Here is a 27,463-nt window from a genome sequence, read left to right as displayed (position 1 = left end):
TCGATGGGTTAAGCCATGGCCTGCTTGGCCTTAACGATCTTTGTGTGAGTTTTGGACAGGGCAGTTTTACTCACTGTTTTTTGCATTGTCGTGGGTCGCTCACTTTCGGATTCGTCAGAGTCCGTCCCCTGGATGGAAATTCTTTCCTCCTCCTCGGCGTAAAGTTGTTCTCTCGGTGTCAACGCCATTTGTAGTCTTCTCGCTCTTTGATCACGTAGGGTCTTTTTTGATCGAAACGCCAGACAGGCCTCACAAGTATCCTCCTGTGTTCTGGTGATAAACACAGATTACAGACCAAGTGTTGGTCTGTATAAGGATACTTGGAGTGGCACTTTGGACAGAAGCGGAAGGGGATCGAGTCCATTAGTTTTGTCGATGGATGCGGTTGGGCCGACCAGGCCCCGCTGAAGAGCGGAAGCCCCGAAGGGCCACCGGAGCGCTTCTACTATCGGTGTAGATACGCTAAAACTAAACCGGTACCGAGCGCAAACAATACCGTCGAATTTTCAATATTTAGCTAACTTTACCAATTCGAAATACGGAGCGAAGAGGAACACGTCCGAACCCGATGGCGGAAAGAAAACAATCTAAGGTGGAGTCGACGCCCATGCGCAATGGAGCCGAAATGGAGGAGTCCCTCAGTCTCGTGACTCGAAAAGACTTCTTCGCAGAAAAACAACTTGTAACACTCCGAGCCCAACACTAGATGGCAGGATAATGCACAGCGTGTGTATCTGCAGCTACACATGCCACTGAACATATATATATATATATATATATATATGATGTCACTTACCCAGTGTACATCTGTTCGTGGCATGTTCCGCTGCAGATTCACATGCTATTCACAGGTCCTGCCATCTAGTGTTCGGCTCGGAGTGTTACAAGTTGTTTTTCTTCAAAGAAGTCTTTTCGAGTCACGGGACCGAGTGACTCCTCCTTTTCGGCTCCATTGCGCATGGGCATCTGCTCCATCTTAGATTGTTTTCCCGCATAGGGTAAGGTAGGAGTGATAAAGTGTAAAGAAAGATGTCCATGCAATGGAATACAGATGTATATACAGAGTTTAAATAAAGAGGTGTCCATGCAATGGAATAGAGATATATATACATATGTACAAATTTTAAATGTAACTTAAATGGCTACAGGCTCCCGGGGAGAAGGGGGGGTGCATGTGAATCTGCAGCAGAACATGCCACGAACAGATGTACACTGGGTAAGTGACATTTTCCGTTCGATAGCATGTGTAGCTGCAGATACAGGTGCTATGCATAGACTACAAAGCAGTAATCCTCCCCTAAGCGGTGGTCAGCCTGTAGGAGTTGAAGTTATCTGAAATAATGTTCTTCGTACAGCCTGTTCTACTGTGGCCTGTTGTGTTGCTAACACTTCTACACAATAATGCTTGGTAAATGTATGAGGTGTCGATCAAGTGGCTGCTTTACAAATTTCTGTCATTGGTATGTTTCCTAGAAATGCCATTGTTGCTATTTTTTTCCTAGTGGAATGTGCCTTTGGCGTAATTAGCAGTTGTCTTTTAGCCTTTAGGTAACAAGTTTGGATACATTTCACTATCCAACTGGCTATGCCTTGTTTTGATATAGGATTACCAGTATGGGGTTTTTGGAATGCGACGAACAATTGTTTAGGTTTACGAAATGATTTTGTTCTGTCAGTGTAATACATTAAAGCTCTCTTAATATATAATGTATGTAGTGCTCTTTCTGCCACTGAGTCTGGCTGTGGGAAGAAGACTGGGAGTTCCACTGTTTGGTTTAAATGAAATGGTGAGATGACTTTAGATAGAAATTTAGGGTTTGTGCGAAGTACAACCTTATGTTTGTGTACTTGTATAAAGGGTTGTTCAATAGTGAATGCTTGTATTTCACTAACTCTTCGTAATGAAGTGATTGCCACTAGAAATGCTACTTTCCAAGTTAGGAATTTAATCTGACAAGAGTGCATGGGTTCAAAGGGTGGGCCCATGAGTCGTGTAAGTACAATGTTAAGATTCCATGAGGGTACTGGTCGCGTTCTTGGAGGTATGATTCGTTTTAGACCCTCCATGAAAGCTTTAATGACTGCCACTCTAAATAGAGATGTGGTTTGTTTATTTTGCAAATAAACAGAAATTGCTGCGAGATGTATTTTGATGGATGAAAAAGCTAAATTTGCTTTCTGTAGGTGGAGTAAATAACCTATGATGTCTTGTTTGGACGCATCTAAGGGTGTTTTGCTTGACAGTAGAAAACAAATATTTTCCATTTGTTAGCATAACACTGCCTGGTAGTAGGTTTTCTTGCCTGTTTAATGACTTCCATACATTCTGGTGGAAGATTTAGATACCCAAACTCCAAGATTTCAGGAACCAGATTGCCAGATTGAGCATCGCTGGATTGGGGTGTCTGATCTGCTGTTTGTTTTGTGTCAGCAGGTCTGGTCTGTTTAGGAGTTTGATGTGTGGTACTATCAACAGGTCTAGCAGTGTGGTGTACCATGGCTGGCGTGCCCACGTTGGTGCTATAAGTATGAGTTTGATTTGACGCAGTTCGTTGACCAAAAATGGAATGAGAGGGGGGAAAAGCGTAAGCGAATATCCCTGACCAGTTAATCCATAGAGCATTCCCCTTGGATAGAGGGTGTGGGTGTCTGGATGCGAAGTTTAGGCATTTTTGTGTTGTGTTTGGTGGCGAACAGATCTATGTCTGGTGTCCCCCACTGACAAAAGTATTTGTGAAGTACTTGGGGGTGAATTTCCCACTCTTGAGCTTGTTGGTGATCTCGACTGAGGTCATCTGCTAACAGATTATGCTATCAGGTGTATGTTGTTGTGAAATGCCCAATGCCAATTTTTTTGTGCTAGAAGGCAAAGTTGTGATGAGTGGGTTCCTCCCTCTCTGTCTAAGTAGTACATTGTTGTCATATTGTCTGTTCTGACAAGAATGTGTTTGTGAGCAAGAAGAGGTTGAAAGGCTCTTAGTGCTAGGGAATCTGCTAGCAGTTCTAAGTGATTTATGTGAAACTATTTGTTGTCCCATTGTCCCTGAATATTGTGCTTGTTGAGGTGTGCTCCCCATCCAATCATTGATGCTTCTGTTGTGAGAATGGCCTGAGGCACAGGGTCTTGAAATGGCCGCCCTTTGTTTAAATTTGTGGATTCCACCACTCAATCAATCAATCAATCATAGGATTTATAAAGCGCACTACGTACCCGTGAGGGTTTCAAGGTGCTGGTGGGGGGGGGGGGGGGCACTGTTGTTACTGGTCGAAGAGCCAGGTCTTGAGGAGTCTTCTGAAGCTGAGTAGGTCTTGAGTCTGTCGCAGGGTGATGGGGAGGGTGTTCCAGGTTTTGGCGGCGAGGTATGAGAAGGATCTGCCGCCGGAGGTCTTTCTTCGGATGAAGAAGCTTGAAAGTGATCCTTTTGTCCACGGGGAGCCACTGAAGCAAAATGTGTGTTTGGCGGTCTATCAATACTAGATCTTGGAGGTGACCATGTGCCTGCGACCATTGTTTTGCGAGGCACTGTTGTAAGGGCCACATGTGTAACCTTGCGTTTGGGACAATGGCGATGCATGATGCCATCATACCTAGCAGTTTCATGACAAAACGGACAGTGTAGTGTTGGTTTATCTAACTTTTTGGCAATAGGTTGTGGAAAGATTGCACTCTTTGTGGGCTTGGACTAGCAAGCGCCTTTTGAGTGTTTAGTGTAGCCCCCAAGTACTGCTGAATTTGTGATGGTTGCAGGTGTGACTTTTGGCAATTTATTGAGAACCCTAGTGTGTGTAGGGTGTCTATTACATAACGTGTTGATGTTGACACTGTTTTTGAGTGTTGGCTTTTATTAACCAATCGTCGAGATATGGGAATACATGCATATGTTCTCTACTAATGTATGCTGCGACTACGGCAAGGCATTTTGTAAAGACTCTGGGGGCTGTTGTTATCCCGAAGGGTAATACTTTGAATTGGTAATGTTTTCCTTGTATAACAAACCTGAGGTATTTTCTGTGAGCTGGATGGATATGTATGTGAAAATACGCATCTTTTAGATCCAGTGTTGTCATAAATTCTCCCTGTTGTAGCAGTGGGACTACATCTTGTAGTGATACCATGTGAAAGTGTTCTGATCGGATGTACAGGTTGAGGGCCCTGTGATCTAATATTGGTCTTAATGTTTTGTCCTTCTTGGGGATAAGGAATGATGATGCAGCACTAGTTCCATGGCTTGTTTGAGTAATAGTGCCTGTACTTCTGTTTGCAACATTGCAAGATGTTGTGATGAGTTTGTGCGTTTTTGGGGGAATATCTAGAGGCAATTGTGTGAACTCTATGCAGTAAAGATGTTGGATAATGGATAGTACCCATGTGCCTGTTGTGATGTTTAACCATTGGTCGTGGAACATTTTCAGTCTTCCTCCCACAGGGGAAGTGTGGTGAGGGAAGGTGGTGGTAAATTCACTGTTTGGTATTAGTGGGTTGTTTTGAGGATTGGTATTTTTCTCTAGATCTGGGGAACTGTCCTCTGTAGGATCCCCGAAACCCCCTCTCTGGTATTGCATCTGGTAAGAGGGTTTGGCTTGTGAGGTAGATGGCTCGAAGGGTTGGGGTCTGAAGCCTCCCCTATATTGAGGCTTTCGAAATGAGCCTCTGTATTGGGATGAATAAAGCGCACCGATAGCTTTGGCAGTGTCAGCATCTTTTTTCATTTTGTCGATGGCTGTGTTAACTTGTGTGCCAAATAATTATTGTTGATTAAAAGGCATGTTGAGGACAGCCTGCTAGATTTTAGGTTTAAATCCTGATGATCTAAGCCAGTGGTTCCCAACCTTTTGACTTCTGTGGACCCCCATTTTATCAATACTGGAGCCCGGGGACCCCCACTGAATCATTATTGGAACACGGGGACCCCCAAGGAGTCATTACTGATAGCTGGGACCTATAATTATTAAATTTTGTAAGCAGCCGCGGACCCCCTGAGGAGGCTTCGCGGACCCCCAGGGGTCCCCGGCCCACAATTTGGGAACCACTGATCTAAGCCATGCATGCCGTCTAATGGTGACAGCCATATTAATAGTTTTTGTGGCTGTGTCTGCGGAGTGTACACAGAACCTGTGTATATGAGGTGCTATCTTCAGGGGGTGATGGCTTTGATGGATAGCACTCTGGACTATTGTCTGAGACTGGATCATCATAGAGATCCCATGAATCCGTGTCATGTTGTGACTGCATAGTGTGTGTTGGAGACTGTGCAGTGGGTGTAGCAGGCGGGGAGACAGTTATTTGAGGAGAATGAGGAGGAGACTGTTGAGGTGAAAACTGAGGAGGCAGAGATTTTTCTCTGTTTTTATCAGAACAATCTTGTGTTTGAGAAAGGGTTGAAACGCTTTTAGGACAAGGACGACAGCTAATAATTCTAAATGGTTTATGTGAAAATTTCTCTGTTTCAAATCCCATTCCCCTTGAAAGGTAAGGCTGTTGAGACGAGCTCCCCAAACTATCATTGATGCATCTGTTATTGTGATCTGAGGCACAGGGTATTGAAATGACCGCCCCTTCATTAAATTGCTGAGATTTCACAGTTGAAGGGACGTGTGCGTTTGGCAGTCCAACAACACTATATCTTGCAACTGACCCTGTGCCTGAGACCATTGTTGTGAGAGGCATTGTTGTAGTGGCCTCATATTGAGTCTTGCATGCGGTCCTATTGCTATACAAGATTCCATCATTCCTAGAATTCTCATGATAAATCTTACAGTGTGATTTAGCTGTATTTGTGGTATGAGATTTTGGAAAGCCAGTATCCTTTGTGTATTTGGATATGCTAGGTCATTTTGCATATTTAAAATAGCACCTCGGTACGGTTATAACTGTGCTGGTTGAAGATGAGATATTTGTGAATGAGATATTTGGTAGTGGAGAGTGTTACCTTCTTAGGTAGGCTGCTACTATTGCTAGACATTTTGTTAATACCCTTGGAGCTGTTATGCCGAACGGTATAAATTTGAACTGATAATGTTTTCATTCTATGACAAACCTGGGGTATTTTCTGTGAGCTGGATGAATGGGTAAATGGAAATACGCATCTTTGAGGTCTAAAGTAGTCATGTCATCTTGTTTTTGTAGTATTGGAATGACGTTCGGCAGAGTTATCATGTGAAAGTGTTCTGACAGGATATGTAGATTTAGAGATCTAAGGTCTAGGATGGGCCTGAGAGTGCCATCCTTTTTGGGAATAAGCAAGTATAGTGAGTATACGCCTGTTCCTTGTTGAGAATGTGGGACCAATTCTATTGCTTGTTTTAGTAGTAGCGATAGTACCTCTTGTCGCAATAGAACATTGTGTTCTGGGGACAGTCTGGTAACGTGCAGGAATATTTCGAGGGGTACAAATCAATTCTAGGCAAAAGCCATTGTGGATAATTGACAACACCAAATGATCTGTGGTGATGTTTGGCAAGGAGAGTGGAATTGCTGTAGCTTCCCACCCCCCTCCCCCACAGGAGATGTGTGGGGTTGAGTGATGGTAAATAAGTCACTGCTTTGATGTGTAATGGCTTGTTTTGAGGTTTGGAACTTGCCTGTTTCTAAAATATAGGCCTCTGTAAGACCCGCTAAATCACCCTCTCTGGTATTGTTGCTGCTGTTGTCCTTGCTTTGCCTGGGAGGTAGAAGCCTCAGAGGATTGTGGCTTGAATTCTTCTCTAGTATGTTGCCTGCAAAAGGAGCCTCTATACGGGGTTATGTATAATGCTCCCATTGCTTTGGCAGTATCTGAGTCTTTCCTCAGTTTTTCTATGGTCGTATCGACCTCTGGACCAAACAAATGCTTTTCATCAAAAGGCATGTTAAGTACTGCCTGTTGGATTTCTGGTTTAAAACCAGAAGAACATAGCCATGCATGCTTTCTTATAGTAATGGCAGTATTGACACTTCTGGCTGCTGTATCTGCAGCTCCAAGGGTAGACCTTATCTGATTATTGCTTATGGCCTGACCCGCCTCTACAATCTGCTCTGCCCTTTTCTGATGTTCCTTTCGGAGGTGCTGAAGGAGTTCTTGCATCTCGTCCCAGTGGGCTCTATCATATCTGGCTAGCAGGTCTTGTGAACTTGCAATTCGCCATTGGTTGGCCGCCTTTGTGGGCACTCTCTTGCCAGCAGCATCACATTTCCTACTCTCCTTACCAGGGGGAGAAGCATTAGCCCTCTTTCTAGCCGCACTCACTACCACTGAGTCTGGAGGAACTTGGTGTGTGATATAATCAGGGTCTATAGAAGCAGGTTTGTATTTTTTGTCAACATGCAGAGTAATTACTCTAGCTTTGACTGGCTCACTAAAAATGTGGTCTGCATGTTTAACCATTCCAGATAACATAGGAAGGCACTAATATCTAGAGTGGATGGAGGATAGAGTGTTAAACAGGAAATCCTCCTCTAGGGGTTCAGTGTGCATAAGCACCCCATGGTAAGCAGCTTCTCTGGAAACAACCTGCATGTATGCAGTAGTGTCCTCTGGTGGAGAAGGCTTGGAGGGGTATAAATCAGGGTAATTATCAGGAATAGGATCTGGGTCGTATAGACCCCAAGGATCCACTGTATCCCCGTGTGAATACTGTGAATGCATTGGTGAAGGAAACCGTGGTGGGCTAGTGGGTGGAGGAGAAAAGGAAAGCTGTGGTGAATGAGGAGAAGTAGGGGCAGGTGCTGACTTCTTCTGTTTATAAATTTTTGCTAGTGGTTGAGCAGTGTGTAATTGTTCCTGAACAGCCAGATTTCTTTTGGTTTGCAGAGGAGGAGCAGTAACTATTCTGCCAGTCTCTTTGTGGATGTGAATCCTGGATTGTCTCTCATCCATAACCTCAAGGGTAGGCTAAATCTCAGTGTCCTCACCAGAAGGTCTGTAAGATTGTTTCAGCAGTGATTTTGAACTCTGTTTGAGATGGCTCAAAAGTCCTTGCTCTCCTAAGAAGATTTTTTCGGTTCCAAAGATGGAAGCTTTTTCGGTACCGAAAATGGAGTCAGTTGTTTCGGCTCCGAAGCAGGGCGTCAAGGCTTCGACTCCGAGGAGTGAGGATGCTTACTCGATTCCAAGGCAGAACTCTTTACAGATTTACTCAACTCCAATGTCAATAGAGGAGTGGCCTTTTTTGGCGCCGAACCCTAGGGTCGGTCGACAATAGTCTTTTTTGGGGTCGAACCATGGCCCTCTGGCAGTGGTGTAGCCAAGGCCTTCGATGGTTTTTTATAGGTGGGCGTAGGGGCAGACGTACTCATGTGCTGTCCAGCAGTGATAGGCCTATCTTCTTCCGAATCTTGTTCAGAGTTGATGTGTCGGATAGAGACTGCTGACTGCGCATGTTCTTCCTCTATGACGTCGAGATGTTCTGTCCTTTTTAACGCCATCTCTAATCTTCTGGCTCTCCGATCACGCAGGGTCTTCTTGGATCAAAACAATTGACTGGCCTCACAATCTTCTTCTTTGTGATCGGGAGAAAGAAACAGATTACAAACCAGGTGTTGGTCTGTGTAGGGAAATTTTGCGTGGCACAGAGGGTAAAATCGAAATGGAGTCCGATCCATCAGGCTTCCACGCGGTAGGCCCGAACAGGCCTGAGTCGGGCGCACGTGCCCAGAAGGTCAAAAATCTAGATTCCGACTACTATCGGTTCAAGGCTAGATGGAAACGCGATCAAAACAATACCGATGAATATGTGATTTTTCTGAATATTCCAATTCGAAATCTCGGAGCGAGAGAGAACACGTCCTGACCCGACAGCGGAAAGAAAACAATCTAACAATGGAGTTGATGCCCCTGTGCAGTATGACTGAGAGGAGTAGTCACTCGATCCTGTGACTCCGAAAAGACTTCTTCGAAGAAAAACAACTTGTAACACTCCGAGTCCAACATTAGATGGCGGAATAATGCATAGCATATGTATCTGCAGCTACACATGCCATTGAACATATATATCTATATAGATCTATATGGAAAATGTCACTTACCCAGTGTACATCTGTTCATGGCATGTTCTGCTGCAGAAAACAAGGAATGAGCAGATATGGACGTGTCATTCTATTCATAAAGGTAAGTCTGTGAGGAAACTAAAACATCAAGTAACAGCAACATACTGCACTCTTTTTCACTATTATCACCCCAGCTCACCTCAGTCTCCCTTCTCTGAAGTAGCACATGAGTGAATACTACTACTCAGTTCATTTATCAGCTGGTCTAAAACAAAGGTTTGCAGAGTTACTGTGTATTTATATTCCACAACCACCCATAACTTTGGATGTGAGCAAGGCTGTAACCATGAACTCTTTTCAACTACCAAGTACTGTCTCCCTATAACTTTTTAATTGTTTGTGTTTTAAGGAAAAAATCTCAAAGACTCATTTCAGAAAAAAAGCAACAAAACCTTCGCCGCTGGAGCAAATACAAAGTTAACTATCCTAACAGAAAGATAGTAAAATGTTAAATTTCCACCAACTGGGCTGGAATTCCTGCATCACAGTTTGTATCATGTGAGCAAAGAACCTTGCTCTCATTCGCACATATTGAGAATACAATTAATCTATAACTATGATATATGCAATATGCAACAAAGTGTCTTGTTTTTCTCTTCAAACTTTTAGTGTTGTAATAAGCATGTCATTTCACTATACAAGGATTAGTGCTTCCTTTAACAATTAATTATCCCAGGTCCCTATATATTCTAGGGTGTTCCCTTGTTTTCAATTACAACATTCTCAAACACAAGAAAATAACAAAATAAGCATATCATGAATAAGAGACATACAAGTAAACTTTCTGTATGTCGAAATGAAAACTAAAATAATAAGTAAGGCAGGACAAGATTTCAACAAATCAAGTTATGATCAGTGTTACCCTCCACCTTCTTGGTTAGTTACAGATGTGTCAATTACGTTCCCATACCAATGAACTTGCACAAACTCTTGCACAAAGTTTGTGTCAGCTTGTAAGACATAAGTGAACCGTGCAGGATATTAGAATGGTTGTATTAAGCCACAGGCTCCTGCTGCCATATCTGAATTGGACCCAAAAGCCAGCATTTATTTTCAAGTTAGCCTGAGTTTAATGAAAATCTCATATGTGAACTTAGATCGAGAAATATTTTCTGTATGCACCCATTTGAACCAAACTATTTAGTATGAAAACACATACCTCAAAAACATCAATAGTAGACACAAAATAATTCCTTACCCAAAACCTTCAAGAGATGTGTCAAATTCAACGAAAGCAGGTGTAATCGATGATCCATGAAGTCGAATATCATGTGGGGTCGTCATGGAGACCAAACATTTCACTCTAGTCAAGGGCACTGTGCTTCCATCTGCAGGTTTTACTAGGCTCCGGTTTATTCTGTAGTGGTTGTCGTCATTCATACCAAATACATTGTCGGACCCCAAACCCTCCGTAGACATAATCATGCTAGCTATAATAATAAAAGAAACATTAGGTGACATCAAACTACAATATTTGGCATAAAAATGCAACATAACAAATTGTGTGTAATATTAACTACACCAACCAATGTGCTGGGGCAGTCAATGCAGAGGATTTTTTTAACATCAATTACACAATTCAGGTATTTCCAATCTGAAGCTCGGATTTAGGGAAAGTATAATAAGCAAGCATCAAATCTACTCTGGAGCAGCCATGCCCGGACTTCAGACATAGTTGTCTTGGATCAACACAGTCTACGTCAGACACAGTTGTTTTGGATCAACACCTCCTGATTTCTAGTTTCCTTTCCATTTTTCTCATTACATTCCCACGTCCTTTTTCTTTAATTGCTTCACACCCCTTTTCTGATGCTTCAATCTCTTTTCTAGATGCCTCTGTATGAGTGTCCAAAAAAGATTACTTACATAAATGGCACCTAAAACAATACATCAAAAAAACCAACTATCAATGCAAATAGTCAAAACTGTTACTGGCATTGTAGTGCATGCAAACAGTTATGGGAATACGCATGCTTTTAAATAGGTCCACACCTTGCTAAGTGTCATCAACATCAGTCTGCTGCATTATTCAGTAGACATAAAAGAAAGGTGAAGCCCTAGTTCACAGGGTTCCCTGTTTACTGGTGAGGTTCCCTCCTCTAAATCTCCATGTAGCCTCTTTATTTTCCAATTTGACAGACATGGCAGAAGGCGGACACATTGCATTATCAGAATCAGGTAAAAGTACCTGCAGCCATGCACTTTTAGTAACCCCTGAGGTGCTCCATGGATCACTTGTTCTTGGAGGGGAGGAGATTACAGATTGTCAAGAAGGCTAAAGGAACCTGCAAGTCACCTCCTCTAGGATAGGCTGTTACACCCAATTGCTCACATGACCTGCAGATGAGCAGACAGTAATGCTGTGTGATGATGAGGTTGACAACGAAGCTCTTCAAGTATCCAGTAAGTCAACGAAGAGCATCACCTTAGCAACTATTCCTCAGGCAGAATTAGTATTTTTAGTGCAATGGTACTCGGACCAACAGGGTAAGGGGTCACCTCCAAATTAAATTTAGGGTTGGTTATTTAATGTCTATCTCCTATTAATGTCATAATGCGCTTTATCTGCTCAGGGTTGGTTGATAAGACCTGATGAGTGCTTAACAGTGACAGAAACGCTGTGACCTAGAGCCCACTGGATGAGAACATGGGTTTTCATTAGTAGAACAGTAGGCTTTGTTAATGATTAAATCTATAGATAAAACATGGTAGTTATACTATCCATCCAGGCATCAACATCTGAGCCTTTGAGTTGGAAACAAACGGCTAGGAAGACCAGACATGCTGTCCAGCACTCCACAACACAGATAAGCAACTCGGTTGCCTATTGTGACTGACCACTATTGGTGGGTAGCTTTTGTAGGTGTGCACCCCACTCTTTGAGGGACGGATCAGTAATACAGAAGAGCTAGGGTACCTGCCACTGAAAAGACTAAGCTTTGAATAAATGCTGAACTTCAGAATGACAACATAGTTCTCTCAGTAGCTGCAAGGTTACGCTTTACATTGTATCCATTGCCCGAGATCAGCCGCCACTTAACATCAAACTTCTCCAGCACTACGTAGATGTGTGTTAAACACTGTAGAAATAGGTGGATGCAGGATAACCTGGAACATAAGAACACCTTGTACTGTTTTACTGTGTGTGAGCTTTGGCTTTAGTTAGAAATTGGGTCTCTAGTAGGCAGAGGTACGCACCCTGTCCAAGCAGGCACCACAATCCTAGTCAGCAACCTAAATTATCCTGTGCTCACCCTTGGAGAGCTTGGCACACAGCAGGCAAGTTTAAGTTAGAAGGCAATGTGTAAAGTACATGTGCAATAACTCATACAGTAACTAAGTGAAACACCACAAAAAGACTCCACACAAGGTTAGAAAATAGATTATGACTTTATAAATAAAATAAGAACAGAACAAAAATCCAATGTGTAGAAGTCGAGATATGAATTTTGAAAGAATAAATGTAATATAGCACAGCGAAGCAAATATCGCTTTAGGGGTTACTCTAGGTCGCACTGGACCAGGGCAAAGTCAAAGTTCAGGCTGACTGCGATGAAACACAGGCCTGCTACAGAACCCATGCAGGTCTCGGGCACAAAGTACCCTTTCTGGTTGCAACAGCGAGATGCATGGTGAGATGCGTCAATTGGGTCCTCACAGGGGAGGTGATGCATCGATCTGTCCCACGCAGTGATGGCGATGCGTCAGCTCTGTGATGTAAGCCTCTGGGTCTACTTCCAGTGAACCAGGCACAGGAATAGGGATAGGGACTTTGATGTCCCAGAGTCTCAAGCACCAGGAGGCAAGCCAACAAGCCCTTGGAGATCACCTGGGGTGCAAGGCAGAGTCCAACTCTTCCTCACCATGGTCAGAAAGCAGCAGACAGCAGGGTAGTACAGCAGAAAAACAGTCCTTCTGGGTCAGTAGTCTAGCAGAGTAACAGTCCTTGTTGCAGCCCAACGGTTCTTCTGATAGAGTCCAGTTGTAGGTTCAGAAGTGTCTGATTTGGTGGGGTCAGAGACCCAGTACTTATACACAGTCAGTCAAATGGTTTGTTTATTTAGACTGTAGTATATTAAAACCACCATAAATTCAATTACACATACAATAAGCATAAAACAGACACAGGATACAAAAAAAATAGACATAAATAAAAAGAACCCCTACACAAAAGATTTACACTCTCCACAGCACCAAATACTGCTTCTTAAACTACAAGATCTTTTAACACATCATTTACTGCAATAAAAAAATCTCCCAATAGCAAAGGTGGCATCCAAGGATTTCATTTTCATCAATAGACTAAATGCTTGATTCTAATATCATATTTTATTAATACCGGTTTTAAAAATAGTTTGTGCACATTTAAAAACATTAGACAATCTGATAAGATATGTGCCCCATTATATTTTGGCAACATATCACAGCTACACTAGCCTAAGTCACCCATTACAGCTGATGTTGTCCTATAATAAGCAAAACAAGATTTTATCCCAACTCTAAATGTTAAAACTGCATACCTAAGCTTGGGGTTAAGTAGGTCCTTCATGTATGGAAAGCAGTCATTTTCAACCCAAGCCTTAATCAAAAACTCTATAGAAGTTGCACCCCTCACCCCTAGAATTCACAGGTCCTCGTCCCTGGCTCATTTATTTGTAAGTACTCGTAACTCAGTTGTGCCTTTGAAGTGGGAGAGACTTCAAAGAAAGGTCTTTGAAGTGCATAGAGATCCTATTTCCTGGTTCCAGACTATCAGTAGGGGGTAATATGTCCTTTGTGTGGGAACAGACACTCCCCTTATTCAGGTAAATCAGCTCCCACTCCCTCTCCCAGGAAGGGCTATCAGAATGCAAATGAATGCAGATGAGTTCTCTGTCACACCCATCTTCCAGTGTTTGTGGTTGTGTAGAGAGAATGCACAAAGTATAGCTGTCACCCACCCCGGAAGTGTATGGGAGGTAGCCTGCAAGAAACACAGAGCAGTAAGAGCAGAGAATTGCCAACTTTCTAAAAGTGGCATTTCCAAAATAGTAATGTAAAATCCAACTTTACCGCTAAAGAGGATTCATCATTACCAATTCAAAGTTTTCAAACATCATGCAACTACTCCTTTCTGATCAGGAATTACAGCCTAAAAGTGTATTAGGAATTCCCAATACTAGCCTATAAGAGGAATAGGCCTCACAATACTGAAAATGAATTTGGGAGTTTTTCACTACCAGGTCACGTAAAACTTAAAAGTATATGTCCTACCTTTTATTTAAATAGCACCCTGCCATATGTGGCACCTAGGACCTACCCTTAGAGGTGACATAAATAACAAAAGGGGAGTTTCAGGCTTGTCAAGTAGTTTTAAATGCCAAGTCGAAGTGGCAGTAAACTGCACAGACAGGCCCTGCAATGGCAGGCCTGAGACATGGTGAAGGTACACAATCCATCCACTTATGTGGGTGGCACAGTCTGTTTTGCAGGACCACTAGCAGCATTTAATTTCTAAGCCCTGTGCACATGTAGCACCCTTTACTAGGGACCTAGAGGTAAATTAAATTTGTCAATTGGGGATGAGACAATATTATCATGCTTATGGGAGAGAGCGCAAGCACCTTAGCACTGGTCAGCAAAATGTTGGGGGAAGACCACCCTAAGGCTGTCAGGTCTAACAGTGTTCAAAGATGGAATTTAGATACTTTAGATTTGCTGCTCCCTTCTCAGATAGGTAACCAATAGTTGAATGTATGAGAGACTAGAACCAAGAGCCCCTAAAGTCTGTGAATGTGAGATACATGGTTGATTAAATTTCAGCTTCATCTGATAGTGCTTTCACTAAGTTGTCATGTAATCCCTTAGGCTCACAGGTGGACCAAAACGAGCAGTACACTTTGGATCTGCTTAACCAATTTGATGCATAAGAAGAGAAAACCCTTTAAATGATAGGAGTCATTAATCACAAAACATGTGAATTGCCAGTGTGATGGGAACATGAAAATAGGTGTATTGGATGCTGACAGATGTGAACTAGCCATTTTGAAAAAAGTTAAAATGCTCCCTTAGATACTGCTTTAATAAGCCAATTTCGAAAACGGACCCAATCCTCCAGGAAGAATATTGAAAATCCAGAGTAAATAATTCTGCGCTCTGCGAACTGGGAACTTTATTGCTTCTGCAACATAGGCATTTCCTACATCAGTGTGCTATATTTTTGTTACCAATATTGAACAATGCTACTTAGTCTTCTGTTAGAGTGTATTCATTGCCATCTGAAGAAAGCCATGTTGAAAGAAGAATCCTGATTTCTGACTCTGGCTGGAAGAAGAGACTCACACAAGGACTCAATGACTCCTAATGGCACTCAGGGACTGAAACTGCTCTCCAAGAGTCAAGTGGATTCCCATGCTGTTCATGTGCTTCATGGACACAAAAAGCAGTAACACTCCTGAGTCCAAGAGAGCTCATCTGACTAAGGAAGAATAGACCCAACAAGAGACCCGGCTGAGAGAGACCTGGTACTCAGAAGCCTGTCCTGAGCCGAATGGGGCAGCAGGACTGACCAGAAGAAACTGACCCTGCAGCTGAAGACTAAGGGATGATTTAATGTTTGGCAGACAGGGTAGTAGTGTGGAGCTAGCCCTTATGGAAAGCAGGATGTTGCTCCAGGGACTCAATGCATACATGAAGAAGGCCTCTTGTGTGTTTTTTGTGTCTTCGGTGCTGTTGGGTACTTGGAATGCCCTGTCTGTGCAGCACTTTTATTTGCTCATAGTACTGTCCTCTGGGACAAAGACAATTTAGGTCTTGTGGTTTAAAAGCCCCTTGATCATGGATGCTTGCTCCTTGATGCAGCTCTTCCTCCTTGTCATCTTTCTGTTCTGAAGACAAAACCTACAAGATATGCATTGGCTCAAAGGAAATGGTCACCTTAGAAAAACAGTAGATAATAGAGCCGTTAGTTTCAAAGGCTTTCAAAAGTGAGGTTTGTGCTGTCCTTGTTGTTAATGGGGCCATCACTGACACCCATGTGGTTTCAAACAATTACCCAGTCTTCAACAGGGTATCAGTAACAACACACTCTATTGATCGTGAGGATTCTTGTCAATGATGGAGCAGCTAAATACCAGCTGGTCGTTGCAGAGGATGTTCTAGTCAAAGGGCGACTTGTTACCAAAAGACTCACTGATGACACTGCAGCACAAGGGGTGGACTCTGTTCTTGTAGGGAACGCTGACCTCAGCTATCATTAAGATGACAATATAGATTTCTGAGACTTTGACAGAGGAACAGAGCTACAGAGACAGAGAAGGGAAGACTCTCAGTAGAGGCAGAGTAGATGAGGTGCGAGTCCTTCAGCTTTTCATCACCCACAGGTAATGCATTTTTCTTTTGGAGTGAGCGTATGGAAGTTTACTGACCCGGACAGTATGACCATCTTGATGGAAAAGAACAGCCTTCTCTCCCTGCACTTTCAAGTTTTAACTGAGAAATTGTTACATATTTAAAACAATTCTGTGGACATAGGCCAATTATGTGCAATATATATGATGGGGAGTTTAAAGCTCCACAGGTCTGACGTGGAGGAAGTCCATACCTTTCAAAGTGTTTCAGACAAGTTGGCTTGACTCAAGTAACTTCCCATGCCCTTGCCACCATGAGCAAGGGACAAAGGCTCTGCCTCTGTGCCCTACAAGAGGGAGTGGTTAAATACTTAGGCAGTGAAATAGCTCCCTCATGAGATATGAATGTGTCCTAACTACCTCACTTTTCGCCTTTGATCCCTCTACAGGTCTCTCACATCAACAACAAAATACAGAAATATATTAAATACCCATTTTACCTGAGAGTTTGCAATGTGCAGCTGAGGGTGTGCAATGTCATGCAATGTGTGTGCATTGTGTGGGTGATGGTGAACGCGTACAGACTATGTTTGGGATTGCATATTTGGAGAACAGATGAAAAGCTGTGGATTGTGAGGTTGTTGTTGGCAAAGTACGATTTGGAGGTGAAGAGTATGGTGGTGGATTACAGCAAGAGAGAGGCTGTGTTTTACTACAGGCAGTCAGTGTGAGAATGTAGTCCAAAAAAATGTGGCTGTTTCAAGATCCATGTAAATGTGCATTCTATAACTGCAAGTGTAGTAGCCTACAGTAACGGCGCAAATATCTTCATATTCTAACTGCTGCATGACAAATGCGTGGAATGCTAATGTGTTAGGCTACTGTTTTGAGAGTGCTGTGAAGGATATTTTTCAAATTTCCTATTTAGGCAATAGCATCTAAAAGGAATGGGACAAGCCAATGAAAGTGCTAGGCAAGAGAACTCTACCATGTTTAACTGAAATAGCAGCAGCATATTCACCCTATCAAAGGAAAGCACTGGCAACATAAGAAGAGAGACTGAGCTAGTGCACTTCACATGTAAGTAAAACTATAAATTGATACAAGTAGTTAATGTGAAACACCATCTCTTACTTTCTCTATATAGCAAGACACTTCCAATATCTTGGTCAAATGTAAGACCAGGAGGGGATAAAGCAAGAACAAATGTCTATTTAATAACATATTCAATATCCACTAATGAACTGAGATAGGGAAGTTAAGATGGAAGCAACAGAGGAGTGTGTCTTTCATTTGCAAAGTCTCTAGAGGCTGGTGTGAGAAATAAATAAAACACAAATATGAAAAAGGCATTTACAAAGTGAATAGTTTTCAGACTTACTTCTCATTTCAGGTTCATAGCTCAATGAGCTGGGCTTGTGAACCCTGTATTCTTTGAGTAGTTTTTTCTCCCATGCGCCACAATTTAAAGGATTCCCTAATCGTAAGAATTGTCTAGGGAAAATGAGAAAAGAAGTGAAACCGTTACTTTGGTAACATATGGGTGTACCGGTTAGAGAAAAGACTTATGTCAAAAGAACTCATAATGGAACAAGAATCATATGAAAAATAAAACGCATTCCGTGCCACTAGTCATGACCAGTTAACCAACCAGTTCTCCTGGCTAACAAAGTCCCATTTCACAAATTTTAGCTCAGAAAATTTATTAAAGGTGGATTTCCAGAAAATGTTCATCAATCCCTTAGGGTGTAATGATCGGAGATACAGACTTAGAGGGTCACTTCAGTTTTGACACAATCTCATTTTAGGGCATTCTCTGGTCCTGGATCAGACTATAGATACTGTGGATTCTTAAATAACTGAAAGTAAATAGTTTCAAAGTCTCGCTGGAATTTTCAGAATCACTTTAGAGTACAAATTGAAATCGCAAGACATAAAAGATAAGTTTTCGGCGAGGCAGAGGGGAGATGCAGAGGCAATTATAAATAAATTGTAAATTTCGTACTTGTGTAGCGCACTACTCACCCGTTAGGGTCTCAAGGCGCTGTACGCATCCCGCTGTGGAACCCTTCCTGGCTTTTCCCTGTGAGGTGCCCACTCCTGGGCAACCTCCAAGGTGAAGCCAGGCATCCCAGCACTGTTGGGGCCGTTGTGGAGATTAAGCAAGCTATTGCCCAGAGTTACAGAGTGGGACCCATGAATTAGATTAGGCACCGATGCGAGAATTATCAGTTCCGAGGAAATTGAGCCCAAGACCCGCTGAGGCAGGAATTGAACACTGGTCCCGGGCCAGATTTCTGCATCAGGGTCTGCCGCTCTAACCATTGAGCCACACTTCTCCACCAATTATCAAACAAATTACAGTGCAGGAGGAAAATGAACCTTGAGAATACATCATCAATACTGAGAAAAACACGTATGTTTCCCACGGAACAATGGATGTTTTAACGTTGGCCACCATTCAAATTTACAGGATTATTCATAGGTATCTCTTAATGAATCAGTTCACCCATTATATCAACCTCCAAGTTTGGCTGCATCAGATTTTAGTCCTGTCAAAACAAACATACAAACGACTGATTTTTGAAGCACATTATCTTATTTCAGCAAAAGAAATAAGGGAAGTCATTTCTACCACCTTACATCATTTAATAATTAATGTTGGAGCAATGATACGATAGGATTAGATCAGAGTTAAGAATAAACATGCCGAGATTTTCCACTGCAAGCAACTCTCCACATGGACTGCTATAGCAGGAAATCCAAACAGGTGCATTATGGTTTGAAGAATTACACTCTCAAAGTTTATCAGCCCGATCTTTCATTTTTATAGGCTGGCAATGAAACTTTGTATTGGGTCCTAATGTCACAGAAGCACTCAATGTTGGCGAGATGAATTATCATTCTAGTCTTAAACATGTTTCTCTGGTGGGAACTAGTTTTTGAGCAGAGTATAGGTAGGCATATTCAGTTCATAATTCCCTAGCAGATCAGCTTGAATTGCTATTGATGTTGCATGGCTTGTAGTGAGATGTTGATCCGTAAACACTTTTCCAACAGACGTTGGTGACAGCAAACAGGTGGATCGGCATCAAATATATATCATACGACCTCAGTGGGCAGTGACAAATCACAGACAACCTTTATATGTAATGCCTCATAACGTATTTTGGTCATGCTAAGATTCAAAGGTAATCTGCATTTTTTGCCAGCAAATAAATAAAACAGTGTTTTACCTTTGGCTCTGCTGCCTTGTACCATGGAGTTACAGTATACTGTTTGCAGTGCCGTTTTGTAGGTGGGCATGTATACTCTAGCAGAGTGCCTCGGGAGTGGGACTCCTTCCCAACATATGGCTATTGTATCCCAAACATACATAGCTGTCCATAAAGCCACCAAATGTTTGTTGCAACATCATATCAATTTATTTAGTGTAGTATCATTTTTATTTATTTTTTTAGATCAAACGTTTTTGTTTATTTCAGTCAGCACTCTGGAAAGCCCGTAATCCAAAAAGAAAAATTCAAAGCTTTAGCTGAGTTAGTCAAAAGCAGATATGGAACTCTCAACTAGAGAGAGCAAAGAAAATACATTGATGTATCACAAAACCAGTAAAGCAACCGCCTGAGATTAACAACACTAAACCTGTAATCAAGACTTGCTGCTACAATTATACCCAAACCTCAGTACAGATTAGACGCTGAAGGTGGACGATGAATGTGAATGAGTTAGGATTGGACTCGTCATTCACCCGAGACTAAAACACTTACTGGTGCATAGATGACAGTGATTTCTGATAAGATGGTAAACCTAAGGCCACTGCATATGTTTCAAACTAATATATAATAGGTTTATGTTGTCAGGCAGCATAGTTCAGAGCCTTGCCTTGTTGACCCAGCATGATGCTGATCATATTTGAAGTATTTGAGTTATTTGAGTTGGCAAACACTAATTTCAAAGACGCTAGCAGAGGTCTGACAAATGTCTCTGAATGCAAGTTTAACTGTAAGATTCTGCCATCCTACTGAGAGCCCGGCTGAGGCAAAATGTGGTAGCACCGTTCCCTCAAAGCAAGACGAAGGAAATTCAGTATTACAAGAGCTCATATATGCACTACATTTAAAATGAGATGCACCTCAAGCCCGATATTTTAGTAGTATTATTTAATAAAATACTAGACCTCAAAATTTGTAAATGCAATTTTTTAATGAGATGGCGCTTGATTTCAGGAAGAACACCTCTTTGAGGTCACATTGTAAAAGCACACATAGGAAACAAAGAGTTAAAGCATAAGTTGTTTTCCAGGGAGGCTAAGCTGATCATGCCGCAAAACAGCTATTCTTACTTAATTCATTAGTAAGTTAACAAGTGAATTGTGGGGACCAACCTCAGTGAAAACATATATGAAACCTGCACTAACAAAAAAGGCCCCAAAATAAAACTGGCTACATGTCAAAATAAACCATAATGATAGCTTTACCTTGTCAAGAAATTCTGAAAACTGTCCAGGACGGACCCAGTCAAGTAAAACAACAAAGAGCACTGTGGTGGAATTCCAGAAAATCTGAGGAACTGCACCTCTCTGAAGGAAAGCACACCAGCCCTTGCGAGCACATAAAAACAAGTTCATAAGTGAAGCCTTCTGCACAGTTAGTGTGTTCATAAACTGTATCAGAAAGAGAGTACAAGAGGACTATAAAGGTGACTCACCTTAACACCATTGGCTCTAATGCTTGAGAAGCCAGCCTTTCAAACATCCTTTGAAGCGGAGGGTGGAGTGGGTGGTCTTCATCAGCTAGAGCAGCGCTACACTTCTGCAGAAGGCGTGCATGGAGTCCTGCATCACACATCACCTGCTGGTTCCTTTCTGTGTGAACCAGGGACTGCATAATGTTACACACCGCAAGCTGAAGGTCCAGGGCATGCTACACAAAAATACAATAATACATATTTTAATTATTTTCCATAGTTCTGAGGTTCTATTACGTGTATCCATCTGAGGCTGAGGCTTTAAATAATAAAAATTAAACATGATCTACATCGAGTGAGCTCGGAGTGACACAGAGGATGCCTTTTCGAGCAATTGCTTAGTATAGTGTATCTTTTGGTATGCTTTGTATCTTGGACTCAATATATGCATATTTTAGAAGAGCTTGTTACATCACTTGCAGCCCTTGGCAGAAAAACCCTTGCATTGTGAAGTGCTGTCTCCATGGAGATTCCTCAAGGAGTGAACGAGCTGAACAGAGAGCTGGCATACACACAATTACACAAAACCACGTAACCATGTTTAGGAGTCATTAAAGTTGCATTTCCGTAGGTAAAGGTCCTAATTCTTGCACTTTAAAAACTAACTTTTGCAGGGGAATTTCCCAGCAAAAACAATTTTAGGGGAAATAGTCCTAGGGAAAAAGTGTTTTTGATAGGGTTTTCCTTACCAAAACCTACCTGTAGATGTGTTTTCACCTTTGCAACAAGTATTGGCAATGCCAAAGGTTCTTGCCTTAAAGAGCTGCACCCTCAGACTTTTCACTCTGCCCTCACGTGGGCAGAGTCCCCTTGGTGTACTGGATATAGGCAGGACAGGAGTAGTGGAAAACAAAATCAGCAAGAAAATGTCAAATCAGCCTTGCTCCGTTCCTCCTTTCTCATCACCCTCTTGACTTTCTCTCCCCTCTCGTTCCTCCCTCTCGCCTAAAGCACCTGCTGTACCTGATGGAATTACATGGGGGAGCTGGAAAAAATGGCAGAAGCGCCAGCAGCAGTTCTCCAATACCTCCTGCCCACCGGGGAAAAGCCTGATGGAATAAACGGACCAGTTGGCCCCAGGAGCAGGACTGAGAACGAAAGAACGTCTACCTCCTCAGGTGTGATGGTAAATGGATACAAATAAGAGTGCATGAGGAGGAAAGCAGGAGAGGGCAAGTAGGACTGAAGCTGAGAGCACATAAACTCATGGCCAAGTGCCAGTAAGTGACTTGCGCAAAGTGTTTTAAACAAGACACGTTAGTTCACTGGTAATCTGTGGAATGGAACTTATCCAAATAGCGCAAAGGTAAATTGGGAAATGGACGTATCAGCTGCATTCAGCACAAATGCCCCGTTCATTACCCCTCTGCCTCGAGTTCAGAGGCAAGGTAGTATTTTCTTTAAGCTCTTCAAAAGGGATTAACAAGTATCTTCTTTTTGATCTTTTTTAAATGAGGGCAGAAGGTAATATTCGTGTTGATAATACTACCAGCATCGTTGGTCATAGTAATAAGGGCAGGGGATAGGCAAAAGCCAATGGCCATCAAATGGAGGTTCAGGTCTAAGGATGATGCCCTGGACCCAACACGCCTGTTTTGTCTTCATTCAACTTTCAAATTATCAACAGAGCAATTAAAATGGTTTAACAAGGGTGTGTGCATTTAACGGCCGGTACAGCCCGGCTACGGCGGGTTATAAGGCTATTAGAAAATTCCGCCTCTAGAGGGCAGAATGTTATAATTAGCCAAATAAAGGCCTCACGGAATCAGGCTACGTGAGGCCTTTGTTCACAGCTGTTGCTGTGAGACAAACGTTGCAATGTTGGAGCTCTGGGCTTCTTCCAGCCATTAGAAGCCTGGAGCAACTCCACTGTCTTCAATGGTGCTCCCAAAATTCCAATGTTCTAATATATTCTAAACTACGTCTTGTGCTTCTCAAAGTTGACAATCTAAAACAGATTTCTACTGTATTTGCTAAATAGTTCAGACTGTAAAGCATCACCCTTTGGTGTTTGTTTTATATAGAAGAGCCCTTCATATTGAATTTGTCCTGCCTATAGTGTCTCACCAGGAACGTACAATACAGCAACACTTCCTACAGTTTTTGCCACGGATTTGACAATGTAAAGCCAAATCATATGGGTTTCAGCAAGCAGTTCAATATAAAACCTCTTTCTGTAACATTTCTCAGAGTTTACAATGTAAAACTACATCCTACTTTATTGATCACTCAGCTACACCATGTGTGAAGCCTCTTCACACTCCATTTGACCTGCAGTATGCGATAACAATGTCCCTATAAGTTCAGAGCAAGGAAACTCCTTTTTAGGCAGACTAACACAAGTATTTTTCAGTCACATTCTTGTAGATCTCTATATGTGGGCGATGCCACAGTTCCTCTATTAGTACTACTTCTTACAGGGTTTTTTTTAACCCTGCCTACTAAGGTAATCTGGGGGAATTAATTTTGGAAAATACACGTCTTTCGGCTTTAACAACAGTTTATTAACAATCTATTCATAATGGCCTATTAGCTTTAACACAGGCATTTCCCTAAAAGAAATGCAGGTCTACAGGCTTTGTCAATTGTTCATAATAAACAGACTAGGCTTATGGTATCTGACATAACTTCCTAATAAATCGATCAGATATACAGCTTTGATCTTTGGCTTGCCAGCATTATCAATTCAGACCTACCATATAGGACATAATCTGGGAAATACTGTACAAGCACTCTTTTTACAGAGGAACACACAGGTTCTACACAATCAAATACATTAGAGAGGAAACTGGTCGTGGAAAAAAGCCAAAGCCCCTACGTAGTGCTTCCTAAAGCTTTTTTTCCGTTACTCACATTAAGTCTGCCGATAGATGCAGTGTCAAGTCATAACCTAAACAAAACTTCTCGAAGTTATAGTAGGTGAAGTAGCCCAACTTCATCCAATTATGCTCTGGACATGCTGAAGCAGGAACAGACCATCTGAAGTAACTCCTCTGGTGACTGGAGAGCTTTAGAGTAGGTGCAAAGAGAAGGAGCCGGAGTAGCAACTGCACAATGGCTCATTACTTAAATATTAGTTGTTGCTTTAGGGAAATACAGCCAATGAATTTACATAAACACTACTAACTAAAATATAGATATCAGTCAGTCATGATAATTTATTCGACTACACAATAGCCATAAACGTACATGAAAATAATACATTTACAACTAACGATACAACAAAAATTAAAAAGTCATAGAAATAATATAAATGATATAAAAGAAAAATAAAACAGAGTAATCCTTACTCATTCCTTAAGGAATAAAATGTATTTCTCAATATAATTTCCTGATATTAAAAATACATCGAAAATATCTCGAAAACAATAGAAATTGCCTCTGAAGCAATCTGCTTAGACAGCATCGATCTTTATTGTCTTGGATCTAATGCAAAGGAAGAACAAAGGGACTAAAAACGGTTTCCGGGGCTCCTACACAATGTGCAAAAAAGCATTAAATGTAAAGTGTTTTGTGCAGAGGCATTATCACATGGTATTGATCTTAAACGCAAGTAGTGAAATCTATGCTGTGGATTCCCTATACGCACTAGATATGGCTCGACTCCTGTGTTTGCCAAAAAAGTGTCTCATCGCTATTGGGTATATCACTTATCACTATTGGGTTAGTGGCTTGCTTCTTGATTCGTAACCTCTCTTGATAGTTATAATAAAAAAAAAAAATAAAAAAAAATCTATTTCTTTCAAGGTTTAGACACAGTGTCAATACACTCAGGAATCTCAAACAATTCAGGAGTCCCTAAAATACTGACCATCTGTTTTACCTATAAAAAGCCCTTTAATATCCGTCATATTTTCCAATAGCATGCAGTCTTTGTTGGCTGCTCTTAGAACTACTTTTTCAGGTTTGGCCGAGATCCATAGCACAGCAGTAAAGTCCAAATTTGTATTCGATCAGCATGACATACATACGTAGGACAGGTCTGTGGAACTGCTAACAATCTGCATAAGAAATAATCCTGTCTTTTGAAGGGTAACTGGGTTTGCATACCTTAAAACCGTAGCTCCACAGAGCCCCACTGAGATACATTTATTTTTGAAAGTTCTTACAACGTCATTTGCCGGGTAACTGCCCAAGTTAGAGGCAAATCTATATACAGCCTCCATGGATCTGGAAAATTGTTGTGCCCTTAATTTAAGTAAGTGATCCAAGTTAAGGACGAGTCAAATGGCATGCCTAGCTATGAAACATTCTTTACCCAAACCACGGTTATGTCGCCAATGGATATGAAGAGACCGTAGGGCTTATTCACTAAAGGATTTACAAGTACGGGAAGTAGTACTACAGGAGTATCATTTTACATAATTTTACATGTCGTCGTGAACCAGTCCCAAAACGTTCAACTCCCTATTAGAAGAAATGCAAAGAGGGCACCAGTCCTTTTTATTAGCACTAAAAATGTGTGAATGTAACCTGAATATTCACAATTTAGATGTATTTGGGCCAATTCAGAAAGGTGTATAATGGCTACTACTGTAGTACTACTTTCCACATTCATAAGTAATTTTGTAAATGAGTATGTTAGTGATATCAGGAACAAATAAATATTACAAAATGTATCCACTAAAATTGGCAGTTTAATTTGCCGGGTCAGGAACCTGGTCTTTGAAGATGACAAATGACCTTAAAAAGCAGACTCTGGAACTAGTGATTTACAATAAATTTGACAAACCTCTCCCTCTTCTCATCACTATTTGTATTTGCAGGGCCCTGTAATTAAAACATTTCTTGGTTTAATCAGCTTCATCTTAAGAGGTGGATCACACTAAAAGTGTGCCATTGGCACGTTATTAGCACATTTCATGTCCGAACACCAGCATTCGTGCTCCAGTAGTAATATGCACCCAACTCCCCATCTAACGATGCTGCTGTGGACTTGTCAATTATTAATTTGAGGAAAGAAAGTCCTTGTGGAATGATGACTTGTTCTCAAGAGGAACAATTGGGACAGTGATCACCATGGATACATAAGGAGCTAGGGATAATGTTTACTTACCAGTTAAGTTCTAATTATAACAATGGGAGTCAGAGACATCTTGTATGCACAGGGATATTATTTCATAGATTCAACATTTCTTCTACATAGTACTCAAACTGGGATTTGGAGGGGTGCTAAAAATACATGCAGATTAATAGATTAACGAAACAAGAAAAATAAATGAGTATTTAAGCTTCACACATGCTGGTGGTATTCCGGTCAATAAGGTGAGGCAAAACTTTAGGAGACTAGAGAAAATGGATGTCAGTTCTAAAATATAGGATGTGTTATATCTTAAGAGCAGACTACACTTGAAGACATGTATGAGATGAAAGATTGCGACATGTGGAAAGCAAGAACAGTTACACAATTAATGAGCCTTAAACCTCTGTGTCTTCGTCACCTTGATTTTGACACCTGGGGTTTGAGTAAAGATGGTGAGGTTTAAATAAAACAATGGGGCTGAGTTTTATGACACAGGCATCCTTGGAGTAGGGACTGCTCGGCACAAATTATTCCACTAAGCAGATACACATGCACATGTGCTACAGGTATCATGGAATGATGCTGGGTGTAAGTCAAAGGGTGCATTTACTGCCATAGAGGCCCATACCCAGCCACTTTCATAAGATCAACTTCACATGGCATAGTGCAGCACAATGATCTGGGCTGCGTGAGAAGTTCCTGACACATGAATCTGAGGATAATTTAAACACTGCATGGAAGCAGGGGTGGAAGATGCTGGTGTGGCAACCTGTTTAGATTTAAACCTCTCTGCACATTATCAGCCTTGTAGCTTGCAGAAATAGTTAGTGACTAGCTAGATGACGGTCCTGCTACTTCGGTGGCTTGGTTAACAAAGAAGAACAACGAGGTAGGAGGAGAGAACCTGGCTTCAGTCTCTGTATAATGCAGCAGTACATAGACATGGGTACAAGCAGTCATATATGGGGCAATTGAATGCTGCATGCAGTAGCAACAGTGGCTGCGCCTCCGTTACGGAGGAGGAGCGTCATCCACTGCAGAGACCCAGCAAATGAAAAATAAAATGATAAAAAAACGCTTTTATTATCATTTTTTTTTTTCTCACTGACAGGAGGCTGGGCCAAGACTAGAGCGGGCGGCCCATCCTCTATGGAGGAGGAATAGTAGGCACTACAAGTGTGCATGTCGGTTTGGCCGGCTGTGTTGTACAACCAGGTGGAGAAGAAACACAGGCTCCCTGTCCCAAGGTGAGCGGCCCAACAGCCCGCTCAGACCAATATATCAATAAAGCATTTATACAACATGTACCTTCCTTTAGACACCTTCAGGCCACAATAA

At 41.8% G+C, this 27,463-nt stretch overlaps 1 protein-coding gene across 3 annotated transcripts in view; it reads right to left on the bottom strand.

Annotated features, from left to right (window-relative positions):
• Window positions 1-27,463, bottom strand: part of WDFY3 (WD repeat and FYVE domain containing 3) — a 1,200,521-nt gene that overhangs the window by 669,613 nt on the left and 503,445 nt on the right. For all 3 annotated transcript variants that reach the window (XM_069236246.1, XM_069236255.1, XM_069236264.1), the window contains 3 exons: window positions 21,064-21,278; window positions 17,735-17,847; window positions 10,224-10,455 (listed from right to left, as the gene is read on the bottom strand). In XM_069236246.1, coding sequence (XP_069092347.1) covers window positions 10,224-10,455; window positions 17,735-17,847; window positions 21,064-21,278 — 560 coding nt within the window. The remainder of the gene's footprint in view (window positions 1-10,223; window positions 10,456-17,734; window positions 17,848-21,063; window positions 21,279-27,463) is intronic.

This window comes from Pleurodeles waltl, chromosome 1_2, assembly GCF_031143425.1.
Source record: "Pleurodeles waltl isolate 20211129_DDA chromosome 1_2, aPleWal1.hap1.20221129, whole genome shotgun sequence".
Lineage (NCBI taxonomy): Eukaryota > Metazoa > Chordata > Amphibia > Caudata > Salamandridae > Pleurodeles > Pleurodeles waltl.
The sequence above is the reverse complement of the archived record's forward strand: the minus strand, read 5'-3'. Positions and strand labels throughout refer to the sequence as shown.